The sequence below is a fragment of the Neodiprion lecontei genome, chromosome 6, assembly GCF_021901455.1.
Source record: "Neodiprion lecontei isolate iyNeoLeco1 chromosome 6, iyNeoLeco1.1, whole genome shotgun sequence".
Lineage (NCBI taxonomy): Eukaryota > Metazoa > Arthropoda > Insecta > Hymenoptera > Diprionidae > Neodiprion > Neodiprion lecontei.
In genome coordinates this window covers 4,964,041-4,988,604 of record NC_060265.1, presented here as the reverse complement: position 1 = coordinate 4,988,604, position 24,564 = coordinate 4,964,041, and the positions used below count along the sequence as shown (strand labels likewise).

The window sequence follows — 24,564 nt, the reverse complement described above, 5'->3', positions numbered from 1 at the left end:
ACTTAATGATCCGTAACAGTCCGAGTACGTCCTCGTTTAATTTGATATACTTTGCACGTGGTCATGCGTACTACGAATACGATTTGAATATCATCACAGATTTATTATTACATTAGGTTCGGGTCGTTGAATTAGAATCGTCATCTGCAATCCTCTCGCGGCGAAACTAAATGAATATCATTCGCCTGCCACGAGGCTGAGAAAAACAGCGGATAAGAAATACGACGAAGTATAAAAGGCAAGGTCGGAAAGAAGAATTGGCACGTATCCCGGAATTTGGCCGAAGGTGATTCCCTTTCCGTTTGACGGTCGTGATCGTCCGAACTTCTCGTAGTTTCGACCTTAGGAAAATTTGTCGACTTTATTCATCGTCGTTTACGCAAGTCTGATGCCTACGCAGCCTCTGCGCACGTGCAGCGCTTCTGGTGTATGCTTCGAGAATCTCGTATCCACCTCGCGTTTCATGGAGTCGTTTCTCCGCCGCGTGACCAGTTCTCGGTTATCCGCCACCGCGTGTTCATGGCTTCCCGTTATTCCCGTTACGATGCTTGACGAAAACTTATTTTTCAAAACAAATTTCCCTCTCCTTTAGCTAGTTTTTATATTTTATAAAAAAATCATCGACGGTTGCTGTATTTTTTTAACAAATTTTTCTTACCCTCCCTCCCTTGTAACCTATTGCTCGGACGTTATTATCGGAAGCTTCGTGACGCACGTGATCGGTGTTGCCTGTTTGTGTGGTTACTGAAGTGTGTGTAGTTTATAAGTAAGGTGAAATTTGTTGTACTACGAGTTTTTAGCAGATTCTAATTATGTCATCCATTGAATTAGGGTTCAATCAGCTGTTGTGCTCCATTCGCGCCCTCGTGACCGTGCATGCGTATTTGAAATTCTTCTATTGAAATACATTCAAATTTTCCCTGACACAGTTTAGAGAATTCTAGAACCGTTCCATCTACCCGGTTAGGTGAAACTATAATTAAGATATTCTGCTGTCCATATAGAAGTACTGTGTTGATAATTATGATGATTGAATACGTTTTTCAATTATATTATTTTCACGTGGTACGTTGTACAACCAAGGCCATAATCACAATGACGCGAAGTTCCATACGTCCTTGAGACTGTCCAATGATCTTAAGGAATAGGAGAACCGTATTTGAAATTAAGTAGTTTAATTTGTTGAAATAAAATCAGTTCAGGGTACAGTTTGGTTAAAATTTAAGCTACGAATTATGTTCGTGTATATTATATTGGGATCGAAATCACCTAAACATTACATAATAATGACTGTGAATTCTGTAGCACCATGAAATTCGAAACTACATATATAACTAGCGACTGATAAGTAGAATAAAAATTAGCTTGCAGTTGATTTTTTATTCTTCTTGTTTGCGAGATAAGGATAAACAACTGTTCCCAGACCGTGTAAATAAGCATACCTATAATCGTGTACATGAGTATTATTATACCTATAAGCGAGCTATTCACTCAGTGCAAGCGATAAAGATAAATCTTTAGAACGGATCTTGCAGAAATACCCGTATTTGATTAATTGTATAAATGAAAAGACGGGAAAGATGATTTTTTATTTACATTCATTTGTACGAAATACAGAGGTATAGGATTATCGGATGGGTCATCTGTGTCTACTCGTGTATGTTTTCTTTACAGCTTTCTGCCGGAATATAGCGTTACATGGTTTATTAAATTTTTCTGTTATTGTTGTTGTCGTTATTCGCCATTGTCTGGAATTTCGCACACTTGTTAGGAAAAATAGTATATGGACCTCGTGCGCGAAACAGGTGATTTCCGCACTCGTTGTATAATATACCATTGAATCGGGTAGTCGTTAATTTTACGTCCAAAGTTGATAAGACCAAGCTAGAAGCAATAAATTAGACATCTATTGAATGTTTTTAGGGCCTGTGAGATGATTGACTATCCATATCTGTACGATAATCACCGCGGCCTTTTTTGCACGCTATCATCGATGAAATGCTGTAGGCTCACGAACTACTGGAGGTAAAGGTCGCACGAGAAGAGGGAAAATATAAGAAATTACGACATTACCGCGTATCGCCACAAACATGCGATAGCTAGACCAGAATAGCTGATTCTGGAATTAATGAATCGTGATGAGCGACTTTAACCTAGGGGCGGATATTAATCCGTCGGTTTCGTGGTTGATATTGAGTCGTCAAGTTGTGCAGGAAAATATCCGAGAAATTCTTTCGTTCCCATGTAGGAACCGATACTTGAAGAAAGTCGTGCGAATCGTGAGTGAACAAGCTCTCAAGGCATTCCGTTAATTACAAGTGGTTTGGTTTTCTCCACACTCGGAGATGCGAATGTGTTTCGTTTGAACGGCCGAGGTTCCCGATATTTATCAAAGCTCGTCTCGTTCTCTGATGACCCTCAAGTTCAAACGCGCGTGGTATGCACTTGGGCACTTGGCTCTGAACGACTGACGTCGTCACTCGAATTAAATCGATTTTAAAACGTACGATACGTGTAAAACGTAATGTTATGCATTTACAGCTGATTTTCTCAGATGCTCACCCGATACAGGTGTATAGTTTAAATCAGTTTGTATTACTCCGATGCAGACGGTAAAGTTACAGATAAGATATGTGCCGAGTTTTTTGCTTGTTAAAAGGTTTTCACAAATATCCGCGATGTAGTGTGTAGATATGAAGAGACCACGAGACAAAGTAATCGTGATTTGATCTTACGTGCGTTCTCATATCGTGGGTCCAAAGTGACAGTTTTGAAATGAATGGGACTGCGGTTAGAAGGCCGTTTAAGGCAAGAGCACGCGGTTGCGTACAAGCAGTTGTAAGAGAGAGGATGGTGCGCGCAGCCATGCGTGCGTGATTCAAACAGTAACAATAATACGAGTCAGCTGGAAACTGAGAAAGATCGACTGCAGTGATTGCATGAACACTACTCAAGGCCTGTGCCCTGCGTATAGTAATGAAACGTTGGCACCGATACGACGATCTCATTTCTTTCTTGTCGTGGTAGAGTAAGGTTCACCAACTACGGAAACAAGATCGTACCATCTACGACAATCTGCAGGTTCGACGAGATCTCGTGCAGTCGAAAAACGAACCAGTTTAACCCAAACTAATCGGTCACCTGATCAGCCGAATAGCGGTTTACTGTTATATTATAGTATTTGCGTAGAATTGTTTTTTTTTTTCTTACACAGAATACAGTTACTTGAATATTGAGGGGCGTGAATGGGCCTGATCAGTGAGTGTGGGTGCAGATCAGGTTGTAGACGATTTCGATTCTCTTCATTTAAATATCTCTGATCGTTTATTTTCTATCGTAGATCGAATAATCCGAGAATTCAATCAATGTGAGAGGTGAAAACAAGTCAAGAATCAAATACCTCGCTAAGTATGGGAAAAATGTGCCAGTTGCGGTTACAGTAAATTCACTGTAGTAGTCGTTGAACTTGAAATACTGTTCCGATGTGGTCAATGTCTCAAGTGACGTTGTCTGACTGTTGAAATTAGCAAATAAAGTTACGGTCAAGTGATTGGCTAGAATAAGGAAGAAATGAAACAACAAGAGAAGCACGATGACGATGATAAGAAGCAGCAAGAGCCGTTTATCGCTCCGGATGGGGGTTGGGGTTGGATTGTGGTCCTTGGAGCAGGCTTCGCCAATGTGAGTTGACATTCTTCCTTCGATACTCAATTACGTCTTCTGAAAAGTAAGTCATGACCCTATTCCCATTACAGTTCTGCATATTCCCGGTCCTCCAGTCCTTCGGTATCATATTCCGAGACAAGTTTGAAGATCTGGGAATCACCTCCGCGCAGACGACCACCATTATCAATACGAACAGTGCGGTGACCGCGTGCATAGGTGAGTGTCCGGATTCCAATCGAAAATTTCTACACGACCAAATCTGTGTTTGACTATTTTCAAAACGTGTTGCACAATTTTGTACCGTGCATGTCGCTAAAATCCTGTGGAGTAAGTACGTCAATGAGACACATTCACATGTCCGTGCTTAAACCAACGCCGCACGTTCGAAAAACGATGCCTGAAATAAACCAGACGACGATAATTATAGAGGATCGAGGAATTGCGTCTACGTCGGCGTCACAGAGTATCGATTACTGACGCTCTACAGCCGTCTTCCGTTGCTGGAGAGAACGCACAAAATGAATGGAAAATTTATTCGCTTTAATGTACGTGGAACGTTTCAAAGCTTGGCAAAATTTACCAAGGCTGCTTTGCTGACATTTGAAACGCTTTGCTGTATCCTCATACACATAGAGTAAGTAAGAATAGGTGTTTTCCCCCACCAGAAAACCACCCACCTAGAACGTAAGAGAGCAGTGTACTGTAGACTGCCCGTGGGTCAACTCATCGTGAATAAACGAGCCTCGCTCCAATCGACTGTCCGGTTTAATACCCCCAACTTCTAACCGTCTTCCCTCATAGTCATAACAACGAAGATGGGATCGAAGACTCCAAGCTACGCCAAGGTGAAAAATAAATTAGCAAGCCGCTATAGCCATGCCGCGAACGAATGCTTACTTCGATTCACATTTCGAAAACGTAAGCAGAAATCGAACGAATCGATCCAAGAATACGTCCAGATACTCAGAAGCCTCGCAGAAAAATGTAAATTCCCAGCAGCTGAGATAAAGAACCACATCATGGACCAATTAATTTCTGGAGTTAATCATCAGCTGATGCGCTACGAATTATTGAACGCATCCAATAAACCCCTGGGCGAGTTCGTGGATTCAGCAAAATGGTCTAAATGGCAGATAAGCAAGCAGCGGATCTGAAAACACGAAGAACTTCAAACAATCTAAAAAAGTCAGTAGGGTCATCCGGTGCATCACACACTACAAGTGCGATCACGTGGTATCACACGAAAGAAAGACAACAACAAGAAAGACGAACACAAAAACACCAACAAGCCAGCAATAAGCCCCGAAGTGTTTCTGTGTGGAAGACACCTGTACTTACTTACTCTATGTACACAAGGAAACAGCATGCTTTACGTTTACTACACAATTTGCATGGCTGGGACATGTGAAGAAATGATAGTTTAAATTGCTGTCCACAATTTCACGGCTAGCCCATAAATGAAATCAAGTTAGACGAATATCGTGAAAGTCGAACAATTTCACAAGTGAAAGTATCTGTGAGACTTGCATAATTAACACCGCAAGCAGTTGCTTACAATTATCCTCAAGCATGAAAAAGTTAAATTCAGTAAAATCTTGTGACACCCATTAAAAAAGGTTACTTTTAACTGAGATCCTAAAATTTAAACGTGCCAAATTTCGTGCTGTGATAATATATCTCAAATACATAATTATCACAATTGTTAAGTGCTATCAGAGTAAGGCGCAGCAAGAAGATCCTGCAGAATAATCTGGATGATCTCACTAGTCTTTTTTTTTTCTTCATTTGTAAGTCTGCAAGCCGCAAATATCTCGGCAAATATTGTATACGTACTAGATTAAATCCTTGAAATAATGCCAGTTCTGATAAGACGATTGGGCAATCAAATTTTTATTAGCCTGGAAACAAACAAATTCATACTGATCGTCAAGTGTAATTACTACGACCGAAGCGGGTGTCTCACTTGAAAACAAGTCTTGATCCGATTGATAATCGGCAAGACACAAATATTGCTGCTACTTCTTTATCTGCCGTTGATATTGATCGATTTTTTTTCTGATCTGCACATTTTATCCCACAGGTTTGGCCAATGGACCCCTCTTCAGAAGATTCACTTACAGACAAGTATCACTCTCCGGAGCTCTGATCTGTGCAATATGCGTGACTACTTTGTCCACCATGAAGACCTTCACCGGGATTTTAATATTTTTCTCCATTCTTTTCGGTGCGGTATACGAACCACACTTTTAATTAGAATTAATTAATTCCCAGTTGAGTTTACCCGAATGAAACAGAAGTACATATTCAGATGTTCAGCATGGATACAACTCTCCGAGCAGTTTACATTGACTCGAATTTGTAACTAACGACTTTTGCATCTAGGCGCGGGTACCGGAATTTCGTCATCAGCAAACTCGTTGGCTTTGAATACCTACTTCAAGAAAAAAAGAAGAATTGCAACGGGTTTGAGCTGGACGTGTACTGGTCTAGGACCAATTATCATGCCTCAGGTAATCCGGGATTGGTAGAAAAAATACTCAACTTATCGCCAGATGTTTGGAATCTTTCAAAACCTCGAATATCGATAATCGCAATATATTTACTCAATGCTTGCCGCTTTATGCTTGCAAGGTTCTTAATCGTTGTCTTAATTGTGATCAATTTTTTTCCATATATATTCGATCACCATCAAATCATTGTACATTGATTAAATCAAGTAATTATCAGATCAGAATTGCGTACACTGCATCGTCCCAATAATAGATATGACTTCTACTGCTCGGAATCGTTTCACTGGAATCAATAAGCCGCCACACGTCTACAGCTGACGCGCCTGCGTGAGCTGAAAGCAAAAAAATAATCTCCGGTACGAAGGAAAAAATCATGTATTCGAATTTGATTTACGTTCAGATAATTCTGCACATCACTGTCGCAACGAAGAAACAAACAAAAATGAATTGCATGACAAACGTTATTATTCATTAAGCGTAATAAAACGTTGTAGACATTACATGGAAATAATAATGAGGCAAATATCTACACGGTTTTATCTTGGAGTGTAATAAAGCCCGTTCAAGTCACGATTCGAACAAAAACAAGGTCGAAGTACATTGATTTCGCAAAACTGGTTGACCCCTAAATAAAGATCGTAAATTTTTATTATTGGCATTAATTATACCCGTTCTGTGTTGAGCTGTGTTCGGTCATTGACATGCAGCGCCGGACAACTGCAGACATCGAGAACGTGAATAGAATTCAGGGAAAGTAATTTCCGGCTCGATAAACCGGTTATAATAGAAGTGCAAACCTGTTCAAAGGAAAGTATTCAATTGGAAAGATGAATCGTTTTTATTCCTTTCTTCTCATTTTTTTTTTTTATCCCTCTGTTCAATGGGATTTCGTGTGGCTCGTAACTTATCACTGTTAATTAATTACTTGCAGTTGTATTGATAATTATCACCTGTGTGTTATTTTGCGGTCTGAGTGCCGAATACACACTGTAGCGATTTTGAACTGCCGTAATCATTACGCACTTATCAGCCTGTCCTTACACACTTCCATAAATGAAGGTCGAGTGATGCCGATAGCTGATCAACCTGCATTGGTTTTTTCCACAGATCATCACTCCGCTGTTGCCGATTTTTGGAGTCGCAGGAACTGTGCTAATTTTCGGCGGATTTGCGTTCAACGCTGTTCCCTGCGCCCTTCTACTGCAGCCAGTTTCGTGGCACATAAAGAAAAAGAAAGCCATCGATCGAGCGGTAAGATCCTGTAGATTTACTCACATTGGTCAACGAAGCTTGGACGAATCACAAGACATGACCGCACTTTGCTTTAACAGGAAATTGACGAAAGCGGGAAAAGTCTTTTGAACGAATCGCAGAGTAAATCTTTGGAGAATGTTAATGAAAATACGAAATTGGCCAGGGAGAATCGGTTCAGCGAAAGGTTCAGCAGTCAGTATCTTTACTACGATGATGAGGAGCACGGCGCTTCTGGAATCGACGTCTTCAACCCCGGAACACCGATGATGTCAAGAGCTAACGATGGATGGTCTGTTAACAACAGTCAAAGACTGTCTTCAGTATAATTCTGCGCTAGAATTAATAACGCCAAAAAATGACGAAACCTCTTGTCAAAAATATCCCTTTTTTTCAGGTATTCCCGACAGTCAATCGCGGCTTCGAACAACTCCCTGGCTTCGAATAAAATATCAAATCGGGAGAATTCTCAGAAAAATTTGAGCAGGTACCCGTCAGTGAGTTTAAGCAGACATTCAAGCTGCAAAGCTCTGAGCAGGTAATAACATGCACACGGTGAAAATTGCTCGTCTTGAATAAATGATTGAACTATAAAATTTCTTTTCGACAGGCAAAACAGCGAGAGCGAATCGCGAAGCAACCTTTCTGAAAAGCTCCCGAAACGAAAACTCTCGAATCTACCATCGGCGATCAATTCCCCGTTGGTTATGGTGAGCGAGTCCTGTGAACACCTGGACGAAGGTTGTAACAAGGAAAAATGCAACAACGAGGAGTGCGTTAAGAGAAGGTTGGCTCAAATCTTCGAAACTAGGGTGAACACCCCGGAAACTGCGCCGGACAATCAAGTCGCTGAAACCGAGAACGAATACAAACCGGTTCAAGTAATGCCTTGATTACCAATGAATAGCGTTAAGCAACGATTCGAGTCGATGTATCCATTGGCGCATGATAAAATCACCTTTCAGTACGATCCCGGGGCACCGTGGTACAAGCGGTTCTTCAAAATGGTAGTTATCTTCTTCGATCTTGACCTACTGAAGGACCTGAGTTACGTGAACTTGATGATGGGCGTGACGTTTGCGAACTTTGCAGAGATCAATTTCTCCCTGTTAACACCTTTCATCCTGGCTGAGTACGGTCTTGACCCCACGGAAAGGGCAATGGCCATGTCAATTCTGGCTGGCGTCGACGTTGCGACCAGGCTGTTGATACCGTTCGTGGCCGGGTACATCGGATGGCAAAACAAGTTCTTCTTCGTCTTCGGTGTCTGCCTAATGGCAGTTGGTCGTGCCGGTAATGCCCTGGACCCAAGATTCCGCAAATAGTAATCCTTGCAAGCTGACGCGAGCCTCCATCCTTTCCTCTTTATTTCAGTTCTCGCCCACATGCACAGCTACTGGATGATGATGTTCCTGTCTGTATGGATCGGGGTAGGAAAAGGATTCAAGACCATATTCATGGCTCTGGTTATTCCGACGCATGTGACCCTAGATCGGCTGCCAGGAGCTACTGGCCTGCAACTCATCTTCAGTGGCATCATGTTCCTCGTCCTGGGTCCAGTTGTTGGCTGGGTTCGTGATACGACCGGTGATTATACCCTGATGCTCCATTTTCTAAACGTCTTCACGTTCATGACGTCCATATCTTGGATTACCGAAAAATGGATAACCAAATGGCGGCAGAGGAAGAGGATCGCAGAAGAAGAGTGCACCGGAGACGTTGAGAAGTCTTGATGATATTTTAACAGTCGTCTGATGCGGCGGTGAAATAGATCGTGAATTCGGAACCTGATGTATATAATATGAATATGAGTACATTAACCAAAACGGATCTCGGAAGAAATCTATAGCAGTATTAATCGGTTGGCATACGAAGAAGGAACGCTGTTCCTCTTCACCTATAAATATTAACAGTTGTATCGTAGGTAGCATATTATATATACGTGTATTTGTAACGACCATGGGTCACCAACACGTACGAACTTGAATACTGGACTCTTGCTCTTTGGGATCATGAGAACAAAAAATAGTCGAGTAACCGGAAGATAAAACTGAACACCAATGACGTGCCTCAAGTAACTAATAATATCTTACTAGAATTAATTTATAATACCAGACAGAGATATGTACAAAAAATAATCAATTGCTGAGTACAATAAATTTTATTTTTTGTACTTGGTAACAAATCAATAATTAACGCCGCCACCGGTAGGTCAGTTGGAGATAAACCAAATCTTCACCAAGAGTTTGCTCTGGGCGTGCTTGATCTTCGTCTTATCGCTTCGTATATCATTAGAGCGTAATACCTACTTATTTTCTACTATGCAAAGTAGAATCTTTTGTTGAGCTAGTAGTTACTATTAGGCATAAAATTCTCAATTTTATGTGGGACGGCGGAAAAAAGAGATTAAAATTAATCAAAAATCTGACATTTTTTTTTTCATAGCCAGATAAGATCAGCGAATTATCTATTATAGAATCTTGGTGATCGGTCAATTAAGTAAACGTAATGTTAGTTAACGTTTCGACCCGGATATGGGCCCTCCTCAGAACGAATTATTTATTTAACTGTAAAAAATAGGCACCATCATTAACCTAGTTGACGGAGCCATCAAACTTTCCAGTACAGAGTTCCACGAAAAAAACCTGTCGCTCATATACAATATACTAAGATGGAATGATTACCCTCATGGCCTATTACACCAACATATTAATAAGAGACGCACCTACATCAACAACTTACCTGACAATAATATTGACTCTGCTCCCGCAGACGATAACAATAGACCTGTTACTACATATATCCCCATCCCATATGTATCTGGTCTCTTTGAGTCTTTGAACCGCCTATTCGCCAAACATAATGTCAAGTTTGTTGGAAAAAATTCAAAAGATTTACAACTAGCTTTTGATACGGGAAAAGATAAGATCCCCATTGGCAAACGATCCAATGTTGTGTATAAAATACCTTGCAATGATTACAACCAAGTTTACATAGATCAAACTAGCCGCCACCTTAACACCAGAATCAGGGAACACCAACGCAATGTATATGAGATTGAAGAACGTCACACGGCTCTAACAAAACATAGTATCGATAAACAACATACTTTTAATTACGACAATACAAACATCCTTTGTGAAGAACACAATTATTATAAAAGACTATTACTAGAAATGTAGCAACATTGTAGGTCACACCAATTCTGTTAATCTTAGACAAGATGTTACCTCCACTTCTTGGACACTTGCAAATTAATTTTACTGCCAAAGAGATCTTCTTTAAAAACCTTTTAACACAATGACATACTGACTGTGAAGAAACATAGTTCTTTAACCTTTTTAATTAATGACTTCCAACTATTAACTCCTACATGTAAAATAACTAGAAGATTGACATTGACTACCGTCACTCAAAGAACATTGTCTCCACTAATTGTAAATTGTGAATTCGACTACATCTTAGTCCACTTACTTATAAAAAAAGGTAAATAACACTTAAAGCCATTCTTTTTTTTCAATTAATCAAAATGTTCTTACTAACCAACAATATGTAATAGCCCTAAGAGTATTACATCTACAATATTTAATGTCTGATTACTTCTAGTATTATTATTTATAAAAAAATTTTTTGTTGTTCTTGACAGTTAAATAAATAATTCGTTCTGAGGAGGGCCCATATCCGGATCGAAACGTTAACTAAAATTACGTTTACTTAATTGACCGATCACCAAGATTCTATAATAGATTATATACGAGGTCGAGAATTCTTATTCATCAGCGAATTATGAATTGATACGCCAAGTTTTGGTGTCGAATAATGCCAAAGATTTTTATCTTCAAAGTAGTTACAGATTATGACGCGACTGTGAAGGTCAGAATAAGCGAGCCGATTAGATTAGACGAAAGCTTATCTCTTGTATCGGCCCAGTACGTGGACACGGTAAATTTATTCAGATATCGGTCGAAGAGTGAATAATACCAGTCATTGTATCATTTATCGCCAGTAACAGGTGTAAATGCGAAAATACTTTAATTCAAACGGTCTACGAGTCGTGACGAAGCATACGTACCTTCGAGATTCGTTAACACGCCCTGGTCTTGCAATAGATAGACCCGGTATCTTATGACATAACAATAAACCATTTACCATAAAAACGAGTATAGTTATTCATGGTCGGATTCTTGAAATGTTATCATTGCAAAATTGACAAGATCATTTTGACAGCTATTTTATTAACCGTGATATCCGAATGATCTGTACTGGCAAACTAAATGGTCAGAACTGTAATTTAAAAATAAATAGAGGAAATGAAGAAACGTGAGTGCAAAAATCAAAGAAGTGAAGTCATCATGTCGAAAAGGCTTGTTCCACCGGATGGAGGTTGGGGATGGCTGATCGTTGTAGCTTATGCTATAAACGGGGTAAGTTTTATTTCATATAAATTATACGTGGTTTTCAGTCAGAAATAGTTTTAGCCAAATTCTTGTTCCTTCAGATCTGTACAATTCCTGTAATGCAAGGATTCGGGCTGCTTTTCAGAGGCACCTGCGCGGACCTTGGCATGTCCGGAACGGACATTTCTATTATTTTAAATGTTAACTCCGCTTGTGGGATGGCCTTGGGCCTCGCTAATGGTCCACTTCTTCGCTACTTTGGATGCAGAAAAGTCGCGGTATGTGCAGCCATATTCTACGCATTAGGACTAATGCTCTGCGCCTGGGCAAACTCGTTTATTTACTTCATCATCACCTACGGCGTTATATGCTGTGAGTTCAAAGTAGAGCATAATTGCTGTGACGTGTATGGAAAGTGAAAAAATTAACTCACTCTCAATCAACATTTCAGCTATCAGCACCTCCGTAATGAATTCGGCATTTTCTCTGTCTCTGAACTCCTACTTCATGAAAAAAAGAGGTCGAGCTGTGGGCTTGGCGATGACTCTAAATGGACTAGGCCCAATTGTTGTACCCCAGTTAATATCGGTGCTGCTGTTGAAATACGATGTTACGGTACGTATCGCAGTATCTTTAACAACGAAGAACTGATTTGCATAAAGAATTCTTTCATTGTGTATCAGTTTGTTGATACAAAGGCGAGGAAACAATTAACATTTTTTCTTTGTGTCATTTCCTTTTCTTATGGAGGACAGGGAACAACTTTTATCTTGGGCGGCTTGTGTCTTCACGTGCTGGTAGCAGCTCTTCTTTTGCAGCCAATAGAACGGCATCTGATAGAGGACACTCAGGAATCAGACCCGGAAGCTATGCCAAAGCTCGTCGAAACTGAGGAGAAAGGTTGGTACGCAGATGTCTGACGAACCATTTTGAGGCATTCAGCTTTTTTGCAATTACAAGATACGTCATATTGAACACAATTCAAGCGTGTGTTAGATGTAATCTCAGAACCGTGTTTCTGATAGTCCTATCATTACATTTTTTACGGTTCATTACCAGCGAAGTACCTGATATGACGTCTTAAGCATGACGTGTTCCTGAAGTATTATATTTGTTTCTACGTTCAAATCCATTAAATTTTTTTCATCCTCATTATGAATAATAGTTAAAGATAAAATGATGAAATGAAAATTTCCTTGAATATAAATTAACTAACGCCTAGGAATGAAATTAATTTTTGAAGGTAGAAAGAACAGCCGGCACTGCATCGGCAGATCTAACGAGGACATAGTAGCAACTGAACGAAAACGCATACTTACCATGTCTAGCGTTGATCACGAAGTTGATTCCGGTAGCCTCTACGGCTTTGAAACCCTCGTGCCAAGAAAGCAGTCAATAACTTACACGGTGAATACAGGTAATGCGCCATGAAATGCAATAAACTGCCTAATGTCTCTTACAAGAGCCGACAATGATATGATAACCACGGTTTTAAGCAGCCAAAAAATCATATAGAAGGAGTGTCAGCCAGGTAGACGGTTCGTCAACAACCACTACGCCTGTGGAACGTTCCGATCCTACATACAAATGGTGGAGCTCTGGTGAGTTTTCGATAAGCTGTAGATGAGTTTGAATATTTTGTGGCACCCACACCAGCAAGATCTTACGCAAATTTTCAATTATTGCAGGGAAAAGCTTGGACACAATCAATCTGGGTAGCAGCATAAAGATATTCGAAGGTGGAAAAGACGATGAGCGAAGGGCTAGTGAGTCCCAAGTCCTGATGCAAAAGAAGAAGGTGGAAACTGTTCACGAGGAGGAGGATGATTTTGAGAATGATGATGATAAGCAGACGTAAGTCCCAACCCGCCCTTCTTAACTAGTTATCGATAGTACGTAGCTACGCATTTTCAGAAACCGCGAACAGAAAGAGATCAAAAACAAGAAGTCGAGAATAAGTAGCATGCTGCATTCGGTGGTCGTCTTCTTCGATTTAGACCTACTTCGTGATCCTGTCTACGTAAGCATAATGCTCGGCATGTCGATAGCGGTATTTGCCGAGTTGAACTTTTCAATTCTGACACCTTTCATCCTAAGCGACATGAGCTTGAACACGGAGCAGATTGCTACAGTGATGAGCTGTGTGGCAATTACAGATCTGATCTTCAGAGCACTCGCCCCATTCATTGGGGAGTTTCTCAAACAACCGCCTAGGGTCATGTACCTTCTCAGTCTAATCATGCTGATTGCCACGAGACTGAGTAAGTAATGCTCTAAAAAGAGCAAAGTTTTATAGATCCAAGGACCACATGTGACCCAGTGTCTTTACAGATGAGGTATTGTTTTTTCTCTGTAGGTCTTTTCTTAGCTGGAAATTTCCGAAGTATTGTGATCATTGGATTTGGTCTTGGCGTTGCGAAGGGGGTTCGATCCGTTTACATGTCATTGACACTCGCTAGTTATATACCAATAGAAAAACTCGCGTCAGCTACTGGGATCCAAATGGTGACCAACGGAATCATACTTTTAATCCTTGGTCCTTTGCTCGGTAAGTTTTCAAAATATACCCTTGGGACTTCACTGATTATCAACAGAATTTATAGACAAGATTTCATTGGAGTGCTATTGTAGCTGTTAATAGAATACTGGAAATCCGCTGTGGGAGAAAATGTGATTTTTGTGTTTCATCGTAGGTCTTCTGAGGGACAAGACGGGAAACTACGACTTGTGCTTACTGTTCATAAACGGGATAACCAGTATCACCGTGATGATGTGGACGTTGGAAATAATCGTACGTAAGATAATGAGTAGACGGTCAAAGAATGCTGAAAATAATGATGAAGCCATCACATCGTAGAAGACGGAAGCAGAATTATCAACTCAGGCTCTTTTCACTATTTAACTGAGCCACGGTTCGCCATACCTGCATGTAATACACATTATATATACATTCAGATACATATTTACTATTTTGTTTGCATAACCGCATAGATACAGAACATCAGTGAAAAGAAAAATTTAATTATTTTGGTTGTTTCAGCGGTAATCATCAGCGTAGCGAATAAAATCTTCTCTAAGGTACCCACGGACTCTCTCATTTACTCACCTTAACCTCATAAGCGACAGAAAAATAAAAAAAAAACGACGCAGCAAAACTTAATCTTAGGTTTTACTGGTGCTCCAGACATTTTTTAACCACTTTTTTCGGATTTCTACGTTTCCCTGTGGTTTTTATCTCACGTTTCGTAGGCCGTCGAATTACACGCAGAGAATCTCAATGGTGGACGAGAGGAAGGAAAGACAATGTCAGTTTTTCTCATCGACTTCCGGCTTGGAATTCCCATGATATTAAGTGCTCAACACTTCTGAATAACATTCCTCGATCTCACTTCCTCTCGTCGCTAACGCGGCTCAGGATGAAACAAAAAACTCAAAAGCCATCTCAGCTTCCTTGTCCATTTGGGTAAGAAATCTTGTCACGTTAAAGTAGTAGAAGAGATTTTTTTTATCTAGATTAATAAAAGACGAACTGCAAGGAATGAAAATTAAACTGTGAACCAATTTTATGGCGAACAGAGAAAGCGCTCCGCAGATAGCGACTAGCAGTTACGTTAGTGCTGTAAATCTTTACGTCGTCGAGTTGTCAAATGATCCAGTTGATGACTAATAGAAGCAACGATAGAAGAGGATTACGACTGTCTACGTTTGAAAGGCACGTGTTATTTTGAAGCTTGAAAATTCGCCGTTTACTTATCTCGACTTTACAGTGTATGTGTGCAGAGTGCACACGTGTACAATACATTATATAACTGGCAATTAGGTCCTTTTCAGCAAGAAAAAGGAAAACTTGCTGCACAAGAAATATACACAGGACATGACTATTGCGCATTTACATTGTAAGCATAGGATTAATATAATCTAACTAAAAACTACGTTATCAATTACATTAATGTCAAAACACAGTCTTATTGTAGGCAACCCAAGTTGTCCATCTACACCATGCACAAATCATTCGCACAGAAATCACAATATGATATTTTATCTACGTATAAATACTATATAAGCTTCACGTTCACTCGAAAATTGTTTCAATCGTAAATTACTTCGACAGTTTGAGCAGTCGTGGATCATCTTTTAAGACGGTCAATATTTTGCGTTGGAAACCTGAAAAAATGAGATATGAGTTATCCAAGTAAGAGGTATTCTAGTTTTTCGCGTTTTCGTGTTAAAATCGCGAAACTTGGTTCTGGGTCGGATAATCAATGCTTGCCTTAGAATGTCCGGAATAGAGAATCGGAACGGTAGCGTTCGGGTTTCTTTCGTCGTTTCTCGCGTATTTTTCGTGTTCCATAATTCCCCAAAGGGGGGAATCTTCGGGAGCGCTCACAGACGCGGATGCCAGATTATTAACCGCCTGGGGTAGCACCTGGTAGGCTCTCTCGATTGCCTCGTATTTCTCTGATTTGGACGTTCTCACCGGCTGTGGCGTGACAACGTAAACTCGTTCGTTGTTGTGCGGTGAAATAGACACCGGAAGCTCAGCCCATGACTGTTGAGTCGTCGTCGTCGTCGGTGACGTCGATGTGAAAGATGAAGGTGAAGATGCGGAGGTCGTACTCTCTGTTGTTGTGGACGTGGTTATCGGGCTTTTATCGGTCTCAGTTGACTTAGACACGCTCTCGACGCGAAATACCTAGTCAAAAAACAAGTGTTGAGTTTTGGAGTCAGTATATTAAGAAAATTAAATTAGTCGGTGAAGGTCAGAAGGAGAAAAAAACTGCCTTGTTTTGCATTTACGTTGTGTGTGATGTTTTTGCACATCATTAGTCCTTCTTCCTCTGACCTTCACCGACTGATTCCATCTGCTAAATAAATCTCGAGTCACGAATTTCAACTTATAGGAATCAATATATACGGATGGTAATTGTGGTGGATTAAATGCTCAGAAGAGTAACCTGAATATGAGGAACGTCGACACGGCCACTTGCAGCACCTTCGTGTTCGAGATCATTGTAGTTAAGGCCGGGTAAGTCGGACTGATTCGTGTCAATCCTTTCCTGGGGAGCCGAGGACTGAGTGCTGGTCAAGTATTCATTTGGTATTTTTTTAGACGGCAGAAGGTAAGGATGCGAAGAACTGGGTAGAGCGGTGCTCGAAGTCATTCCACGCGAGTATTCCTAAAGTAAATGAATCGCAAATAAGAATGTGGGAAATGCAAAAGCCGTAAGGAACAACATTCGAAACCTTCGCTCACCTGAATAGTCCAATTGTCGATGTTCTTCTGAAGCCTCGTGACGTCGATGGAATTGTTCTCCTGCTTGACAAATGGTTTCTTGGAAATTTCTTTAGATAACAGGTTTTCCAAGGGCCTTAATGGCCTCTTAATCTCAACATTCTGAGACTCTTGTCCAACATAGTTGTGATCTGCTTCATCAATCACAGGAACTTTCCTTCCTTGAGTTTGTTCAAGGGAACCGCGGCCACTCCAATCATCCGGGACAGGCTGAAATGGACTCGGCGTGTACTGTGAGGTGTAAGGAATTATGATCTGTACCTGGAAGAAAAAATGGTGTAAAGCATATGACATGAGGTATGACATCTCCAATCCCATACGGTTATCGATACTTATGATAATGATAAAATACACAACAACACTTCTCAATCACCTGCTTGTTTCTTTTGACTCCCGACTGTTGCCGCTGGTTCTGGGAGTTGATCGTATTCCCACCGGGGAAAACGCTGGGATTTATGCTCCCCGGCACTGCGAAACTCGGCTGCGGTTGCGAGACCCAAGTCGTGCCTCTGAGTGAAGGCGAATTCCATGATCCCTGATTCTGCTGGCTCTCTGTCCTCAATCTTTCCTGATAGTCCTTCACAGCCATCTCCTGTTTGAAATTGTCGTAGGATTTGAGCAGAGCATCTAAGAACGGCTCCTCGGTGGTTGGACCTATGGCTACGGGCGGCTGGGAGTTTCCAGTGGATTTGACGCCTACCTGTTGGGTGTTAGTTCCAGAATACGGGGGATAAGGTACGTAGAGCGAATCGGGGCGATACGAGACAAGAGGTTCTGGATTTTGGATGACGGCTGACTGACCGCTGGACGGTTGTTTTATGTTCTGTTGATAACTGTCGACGATCTTCCCATGATTCAGCGGAGTCTGCTGTTGTAGAGTAGAGCCATTCAGTGGCTGTTTGCTCGGTTCTTGAAAATTCTGCTCTGAATTTTGGACAGATATTAAAAGTTTCTCCGTCGAGGGCGGAAAGCTCTCGTAAGCGTTTGATTTGGCAGTTTCATGACTGACGGGGAGTTCGTCGACACCTAGAATGTTGTAAGACGGCGTGGGTGAAAAACTGGTTCCGTTTGTAGAAGATGAAGCAGCCAGTGAGTCCGCGAGTAGATTATTGTTCACGGGAATACCGTAGGAGTTTTTACGACTTTCATCCTTCGCTGCGACCGTTGTGAGTGAATCTCCGCTATTGCTATTGTAGGAATAGACTGCTTCATTCGGCGGTGGATTTAATCCGGGCGTATAATCACTGCCGCCATTTTGCTGCACCGCACCCTGGGGTTCCCTCTGATCATCTTTGCTCAGATCAATAATCGGTGACTCCTCATAGTGTACAGGGTGATCTACTGACGCCGAAAATTCAGCTGCAGGAACGCTATGAATTACCTCAACGGTTACTGGGGGCTGAACATTGTAGCCGGCCGTAACTGTCTTTGACTGGTCAACGTTCAGTGTGGTGCTTCCGTACCCGATTTCGTGATACCCTTCACTTTCGAAAGACGATCCCCCGTATCCAGGGGGTGGCGTGTCACGAATTTCGGTACCATGACCCGAAATATCGACCTCTGCGCCTGGGGGCAGAACGTCCACGTGTCCATCGTCAAGATGCTGTTGCTCGGGGCCGGAAAAGTTCGGTATTGACTCGGGAGTAAATTCTGGCAGACCTGATGTCAGTTGGATGGAAGGCGTAGGCTTGAAGAAATCCGGCGAAGAGTGGAACGGCTTGGCCTTGAAGAGGGGCGGCATTGGGCCTGGATATAAATAAGGAAACGGAATCGGTGGTGATGCACTCAAGTCCGCCGGTGGCGGTTGCAAACCTTCGGTTTGCGGGCTGGTGGGACGTCCATAGCTGAAGTCAGGGACACGGATGCCTTCCGAGTAGCTCAATGTGAATGAACCACCGTTGTTCTTCCCCTCCTGACCATCGCTAGGTTGGATCTCTACGTTCGTCGTGCCTGACCCGTATGCATCGTGCTGACCGTTATTTGCCATCGGGTTCCAGGGTATCTTGTTGCACGGACTGCATTTGTTTTCTTTCGCCTTGACCTCTGGAGGTAGGTAGCCGGATGGCGCGACTGTTGTAGTTCCTCCCCATGGATTAATCCAGCTCATGAACCTGGAAAAGTAGCCCGGTGCTTCGGTCGACGGAGTTGGAGGAGGGTCCAAGTATCTGCCAGGTCGATAGGGTATCAGCGGAGACGGCCGGCGCGACGGAATTCCGTAGCTCGTGTCGAAAGCGTTTTGTGACGGCGGGGCGAGGTAGTCGCGAACTTCCCGTCGATTGTGACCTCTGTAAGCGATTCTGCCCGATCCGCGACTCCTGTGACCAGCGGAACTCGTCGCGATGACGAGAACGAGAACGGCAAGTACCAGAGCCACCCAGGTGGAATTCTGAAACGAAATCAATTACAAATTCTTATTTCCAGAAAAATTTTCATCCCTGTTTCTATTATTGGTCACGTAATCGAGGCTTAGCCAACCACCGGTAAACGGAATCGATTCGCTAAAGTGTGCCGGCTGCATAGACGATTACATTGCGCCAACACTGTACGTGCTATCGGTGCCCCTGGTTATTACCCGGGTATCGGTTGCTCGTAAAGTAGGCGTGCTTATGGACGCGGTCAGATGCATTATTGGCGGTAAAATTGGACTCGATGCAACTACAGGTAACTGCGAGAAAAGCAGTGTAGCTGCTGATTGTGAAAGATGATTCTGGTGCTTGATCCGCGTCTGGATGATAGAAGACGGCGTTAAAGCTAGTGAAGCGATCATATAGCGTGCGGATGCGTCGAGTGTAGAACAAGGAAACCACGTTTAAGTGGGCCACGCCGTGAGAACCTGCCTGCATGGCTGTGCTCTGCTCAGTACTGCACGTCTCGTGGGTTTTACTAGAATAATGTTTTCACGTGGAATTGTTTATGCAGCTGCAGGATGGTCCAGACCAACCTTCGAGTGGTGGTTAAGGCGTGAAATCAAGCTAATTAGGAAAGTCGAAATCATTCGCTTTCGCCTCGAACCCTTTTAAGTCGACTAACGCCGAGGTGTTAAACCACAGAATAACATTTAATTAGTAGAAACTCTAAGTTGACGGGTAATTTTTGGTAGATGGAGGAAAATTCGTGGTAAGTACGTCTAATCCATCGTGGCCACAGCCGCGGTTCCCAGAGATTAGAAGTCTGGGGTCAATGAAAGTGGAAGAGTTCTCAGGCCCTGTGGCTGTGTACCTTAGCTTCGTTATCTCTGCAGTTATCTCCAACGCCCCAAGTAGCCAATGCAAGAGTTGCTGGTAAATTAGCGCTACAACTCGCATCGGCATTACTTTCGTTTCAACGCGTCGGAGTGCGGCTGCCGTAAGAAAATACAAACGCGGGTACTCTCGATATTACAACAATCAATATCTCATGATAAAACGTCACGGCAAGTTAAAACTTCCTTGAAACAAAGTAATTGAATTGTTACGGAATTTCGGCTATTGAGTAGTAACATGAAAATTGAAGCATCGTTCGCAGTATGTTCGCAGCCATCGTACCAGGCTGTTACCTGCACACTGACATTTTCATTCTGTATTTACTGTTTAATTAGAAATTCACGCACGGTCTCATAGAGAGTAAGTAGACGCGTACACATCGAGATTGCAGCTGGAGATCGATTTCTATACTAACACGACCGTGTACCAGTTTCCCCTTCAGTCCTACCACCGATAAATACTACTAATGGTGACAAAGAAATTACTGCGTCTTTCCAGTCGTATCTCGGGGAAACGATTGGTTTCTTCATGTTTATTTTCCTTGTTCCACGTTATATTTAATGATGGTAATTTACTTGCGTGAAAACTAATGTCACATGTGCAATACGACTAGTCTGATTGGAGCTATATAGTAACGTGCAGTTTCTAAACTCATAACAAGAAACTTCGTATAATTTTGCAAGTCGCAATTTATCGGCATAGGTGAATGGCACTATGAAAAAACTTTGCTGTTAGATGCCAACGTGAATTATGTTTCGAGTCTCGTTCTTCGAGATTACAATGGTAGTAGTTGACTTTTGTGATCATTATTGATATACCTCTATTATACGGTTATACAGAGTGTCGAATTATTCCGTAGTATGCAAAGCCTAGGACTTGCTAAACTATTATAGTCACAACATATATTCGAATATTCGGATAGCTTTACAATTAGTATTCACGTCAATAGCACGAAGTTCACTTTCCTACGACTGTTTCCGGTTTATCGTCGAATGATACGGCCTCTTGCTCTCCTTATGCACTTACCTGCCTATGTAGATATAGTTTCATTCAAGAAGGCCCTGAAGCACGCGGAACCGGAGAAAATACTGAGATAACAAGAGAGAGAAGAAAAGAGGGAGAGCTGGTGCGTGAGAGTTTCGCACGCTGCTCAAGCACCAGGTAATCTTATCTCTCTATTTTTCTATTCTCTTTGCCCTCGTAATACACATTCTTCTATCTCATCTGTGCCATTTTTTTTTTCTCACCAATAGATTTCAAATGTATGTTCAGAACCAGTGTCAGAGTCAATGTCAGAGCCAGACTTATACAGGTGTGTTACTATAACTGGGGTTTGGTTTATTATTTTACAGCTTTATGGAGACCAATTAAAAGTTTCTGGTCGATAATGAATCATCACCTTATTCAACTCGATGGTAAAAAAAAAAAATCGCATATTTTAAGTTTTTGTGCATAGTATAATAATCAAGAATAAATTGCATAAGATGTTATAAATATCATGAATTCTCTGATTCGCCATGGCCCTGAGAACTGGATCTCAGACCTGAATTGGACCTGCATCCGAATGATCCTTGTATGGAAAACTCGAATGAGATCGGGTCATGGTCGAAGAAGAGATATATAGAGATGAAAGTTTCAAAGCGCGTGACATAAGATCGACAACAGTCAACACGCGAACGATAACGAGCCGCAATGCAGGTAACGACAATCCGTAAGTACCACTGGCTGTAGCGTGAGTGACTATACGGACACGTGAAGTGTGTGTATAATATATCCATAAGTACAGCACGGGATGACGCTGTGTAATGTAGGTAAGTGGGTTGGCGGTTCATGCGAGAGCTGTACGGAAGCTCAGAAGCTGTAGAAGAGGAAGAGACACTGCGGGCACGCATCAGCAGCACGTGAGGACCCCGAGTTAGAGTACTCCCGATAATTGTTAGAACCATGTCGAATTTCGTCAATGTCGGCTTTCGACTGTACGGGCGAAATATTGTGTTCATTGAAAAACGAAAACTGTGTCGAATTCGAAGACCACGACCATTCGAAATTCTCATCACCGATGCAACTCGAGAATTGAGGAGAGAAAAGTGTGAACGACTATGTTGCATTTACTATTAAGGTCACGTATCGCGAAGTTTCCTTTTGGACTCAAACCAAACCCAGATACATACGTCTGCAGAAACGCGGCTGCAGTGCGAAACGTCGAACTTCATTCAATCGCACGTATATCAGTTGACGGATTTAACGATTGCTGATTCGCTGAGAGTCCTTGCCCAGAGAATAACAAACAGACAAACAGATATTGAGACACTTTCTTCTGTCCCATATACGTATTCCATCGATTGATCAGCTGAAACGCGATTATGGTAATTCTATAATAAACGTGACAAAATGAGATTTATTTCCTCCTTCGACTCGGTGTTACAGTCAAAATGTCTTATATAGAATCATTTTTAAGGATATCACCTGACGGGGACAACATTGCATAGAAAATCATGCCACAGGCACCGTCTTTAATAATGATCAGGTTTATTAACATGCAGAGAACAAGACTGAGGAACGTCTGTGATCAGAATTTGTATAATTACTCACAAGCTTGATATCCATTTTAACTCTCCTTATGTTGTAGCATCACACATTAACTGCGAAACACCGAATTTAATCACAAACGTTGAACACACAATTGGAAACAGGTAAAATGCATAAATCAAATCATCCGGGATGAGGATCATAGATATGAAATATTTTTCCACGTCTTAGCTAAATGCAAAATGAGTTTAAACATGTACAAACTAAGAATAATATGATTCTAAAATTTTGGTAATCAACGTAACACAACGCTCCGATAGATACCGATGGTGCAGCGCGCGTTGTTCCAAAACGAAAGGATGTCGAAGAATGAAATTATGTGTAAGCACTAGGTAGACGAGCTCTTGGTGAGGGTCAAAGAGAGAGTCGGTCGTCCCCGTACCCCGGGTTGCTTATATCCACGACGAAAACCCTGGTACGCATGATTCTCTCCTTCGACGAGGCATGCGAAGGCTACTTCTAGTGGTCCTCGGCTCCATTTCTTTCGGAGGGGGGCTGCCGCCGGTCCCAGGTCTAAGGATACCTGAACAAACACCCACCCGCATACCTGCCCACCGTGAACACTTTAAACAGGTGATATTTTACCTGCTAGCTGCTCGGGTCTCAGGGAATGGCCAGCAACGATCGACGCCATCATTTTTTACCCTGACTTATCCCTCCGAAAAAGGGGCTGCGCGGCATTCGACAAACGAATTCCAGACAGGTGATTATTTCTTTTCGCAGGAATCTGACCAAACCATTAAGACGAAGAAGAAAGTATGATTCACCGAAATGATCTTATCTCAAATTCCGATCCTCAATAGTGCAGTGTCGAGGAACGAAAAATACTCTATGATTATCTCGAAGTCGTCCTATAGCATCGTCACAGCGTTCATACCATAGGCAACGATACCTAACCAATGCGCAGCAGGTTAGAATTCGTAATATAATAATGTGTAATAAATATTTCAGGGACGTACTGATCCTCGAAAAAGCCGCACCTAACACTGGCGTTGACAGACTGCGAGCAAACGATCGGATCGCGTAGTAGAATGAGGAAATCTTCGGATAGCACTCGCTCCTGCGGAATACAAAATCGCCAGAAAGTGACGTGAAAGTAGTCATGAGTTTGATGGCCTCCTCTGGTATTATGTACCTTTTTGTCAGTCGTGTTCGTTATCGTTGTCACCGTGAGTGTCAGATGAGACGTTAATGTAGCTAAAAACCGTTTGGGATAGCAAAATGATTGATGATATGTGTCGGTAGCTAACGGAGAAGCCAAAAGATTGTATCAAGACAGGTATAAAATGAAAGAAACAGTAACTAACTGCAAACGTGACGCCACGTTGAAGCAAACGTGTTGAAAATTCAAACGAAAGGTAAACGAAACGAAAGTCGTTGACAACCGGAGCATCGCGAGCAAGCCATTTACTGACAAATATACTTTCCTGCGATTTATGAAGGTTTTGTAACTTTTTAGGTTTTCAGACCTGGGTTTACAAAGAATAAGACGGAAATGTGGTGACGAAAAATCCTTGGTCGAATCGAGAGTAAATAAATTTTTTTATTATTACGACTGGCAAGATATCTTATCTGCGAAATCCACCGCTGCGTTAGTAGGGCGCGTTATTTTCAGT

General features: G+C 41.9%; 2 protein-coding genes across 3 annotated transcripts; one reads left to right on the top strand and one right to left on the bottom strand.

Annotated features, from left to right (window-relative positions):
• Nucleotides 1-465: 465 nt before the first annotated feature.
• Nucleotides 466-17,084, top strand: LOC107222432. Its single transcript, XM_046743112.1, has 24 exons — nt 466-766; nt 3,341-3,681; nt 3,756-3,882; nt 5,747-5,890; nt 6,049-6,176; nt 7,284-7,427; nt 7,508-7,719; nt 7,825-7,965; nt 8,038-8,308; nt 8,393-8,720; nt 8,802-9,157; nt 11,735-11,851; nt 11,926-12,196; nt 12,276-12,439; nt 12,580-12,724; nt 13,068-13,241; nt 13,321-13,425; nt 13,513-13,678; nt 13,739-14,085; nt 14,181-14,372; nt 14,518-14,753; nt 14,865-15,287; nt 16,726-16,850; nt 16,935-17,084. Exons 2-21 carry the CDS (start codon nt 3,571-3,573, stop codon nt 14,679-14,681), a joined length of 3,807 nt encoding a protein of 1,268 aa, XP_046599068.1. The 5' UTR covers nt 466-766; nt 3,341-3,570; the 3' UTR covers nt 14,682-14,753; nt 14,865-15,287; nt 16,726-16,850; nt 16,935-17,084.
• LOC107222403 lies at nt 15,406-24,262 on the bottom strand. 2 transcript variants are annotated; one of them, XM_046744213.1, is made up of 7 exons: nt 22,952-24,262; nt 17,818-19,503; nt 17,491-17,709; nt 17,079-17,378; nt 16,780-17,001; nt 16,095-16,517; nt 15,406-15,988 (listed from the first exon to the last, which is right to left on the bottom strand). In XM_046744213.1, the coding sequence occupies exons 1-7, from the start codon at nt 22,964-22,966 to the stop codon at nt 15,968-15,970; spliced, it is 2,886 nt and encodes a 961-aa protein (XP_046600169.1). In that variant the 5' UTR covers nt 22,967-24,262; the 3' UTR covers nt 15,406-15,967. The 2 variants fall into 2 exon arrangements, with proteins under 2 accessions (XP_046600169.1, XP_015517248.2); XM_015661762.2 differs by having other exon boundaries at nt 17,491-19,503; nt 22,952-23,001; nt 23,213-24,262.
• Between the last annotated feature and the right edge of the window lie 302 nt (nt 24,263-24,564).

What these genes read in the sequence shown, in the direction of transcription:
- LOC107222432 (XM_046743112.1), top strand. Translation starts at nt 3,571, where the DNA reads ATGAAACAACAAGAGAAGCACGATGACGATGATAAGAAGCAGCAAGAG. An exon ending in CACCTACGGCGTTATATGCT is followed by an intron (nt 12,197 to 12,275) that starts GTGAGTTCAAAG and finishes TCAACATTTCAG; the next exon opens with CTATCAGCACCTCCGTAATG. An exon ending in AATGATGATGATAAGCAGAC is followed by an intron (nt 13,679 to 13,738) that starts GTAAGTCCCAAC and finishes ACGCATTTTCAG; the next exon opens with AAACCGCGAACAGAAAGAGA.
- LOC107222403 (XM_015661762.2), bottom strand. An exon ending in GAGTCAAAAGAAACAAGCAG is followed by an intron (nt 17,379 to 17,490) that starts GTGATTGAGAAG and finishes TTTTTCTTCCAG; the next exon opens with GTACAGATCATAATTCCTTA. An exon ending in TCGACAATTGGACTATTCAG is followed by an intron (nt 17,002 to 17,078) that starts GTGAGCGAAGGT and finishes CATTTACTTTAG; the next exon opens with GAATACTCGCGTGGAATGAC.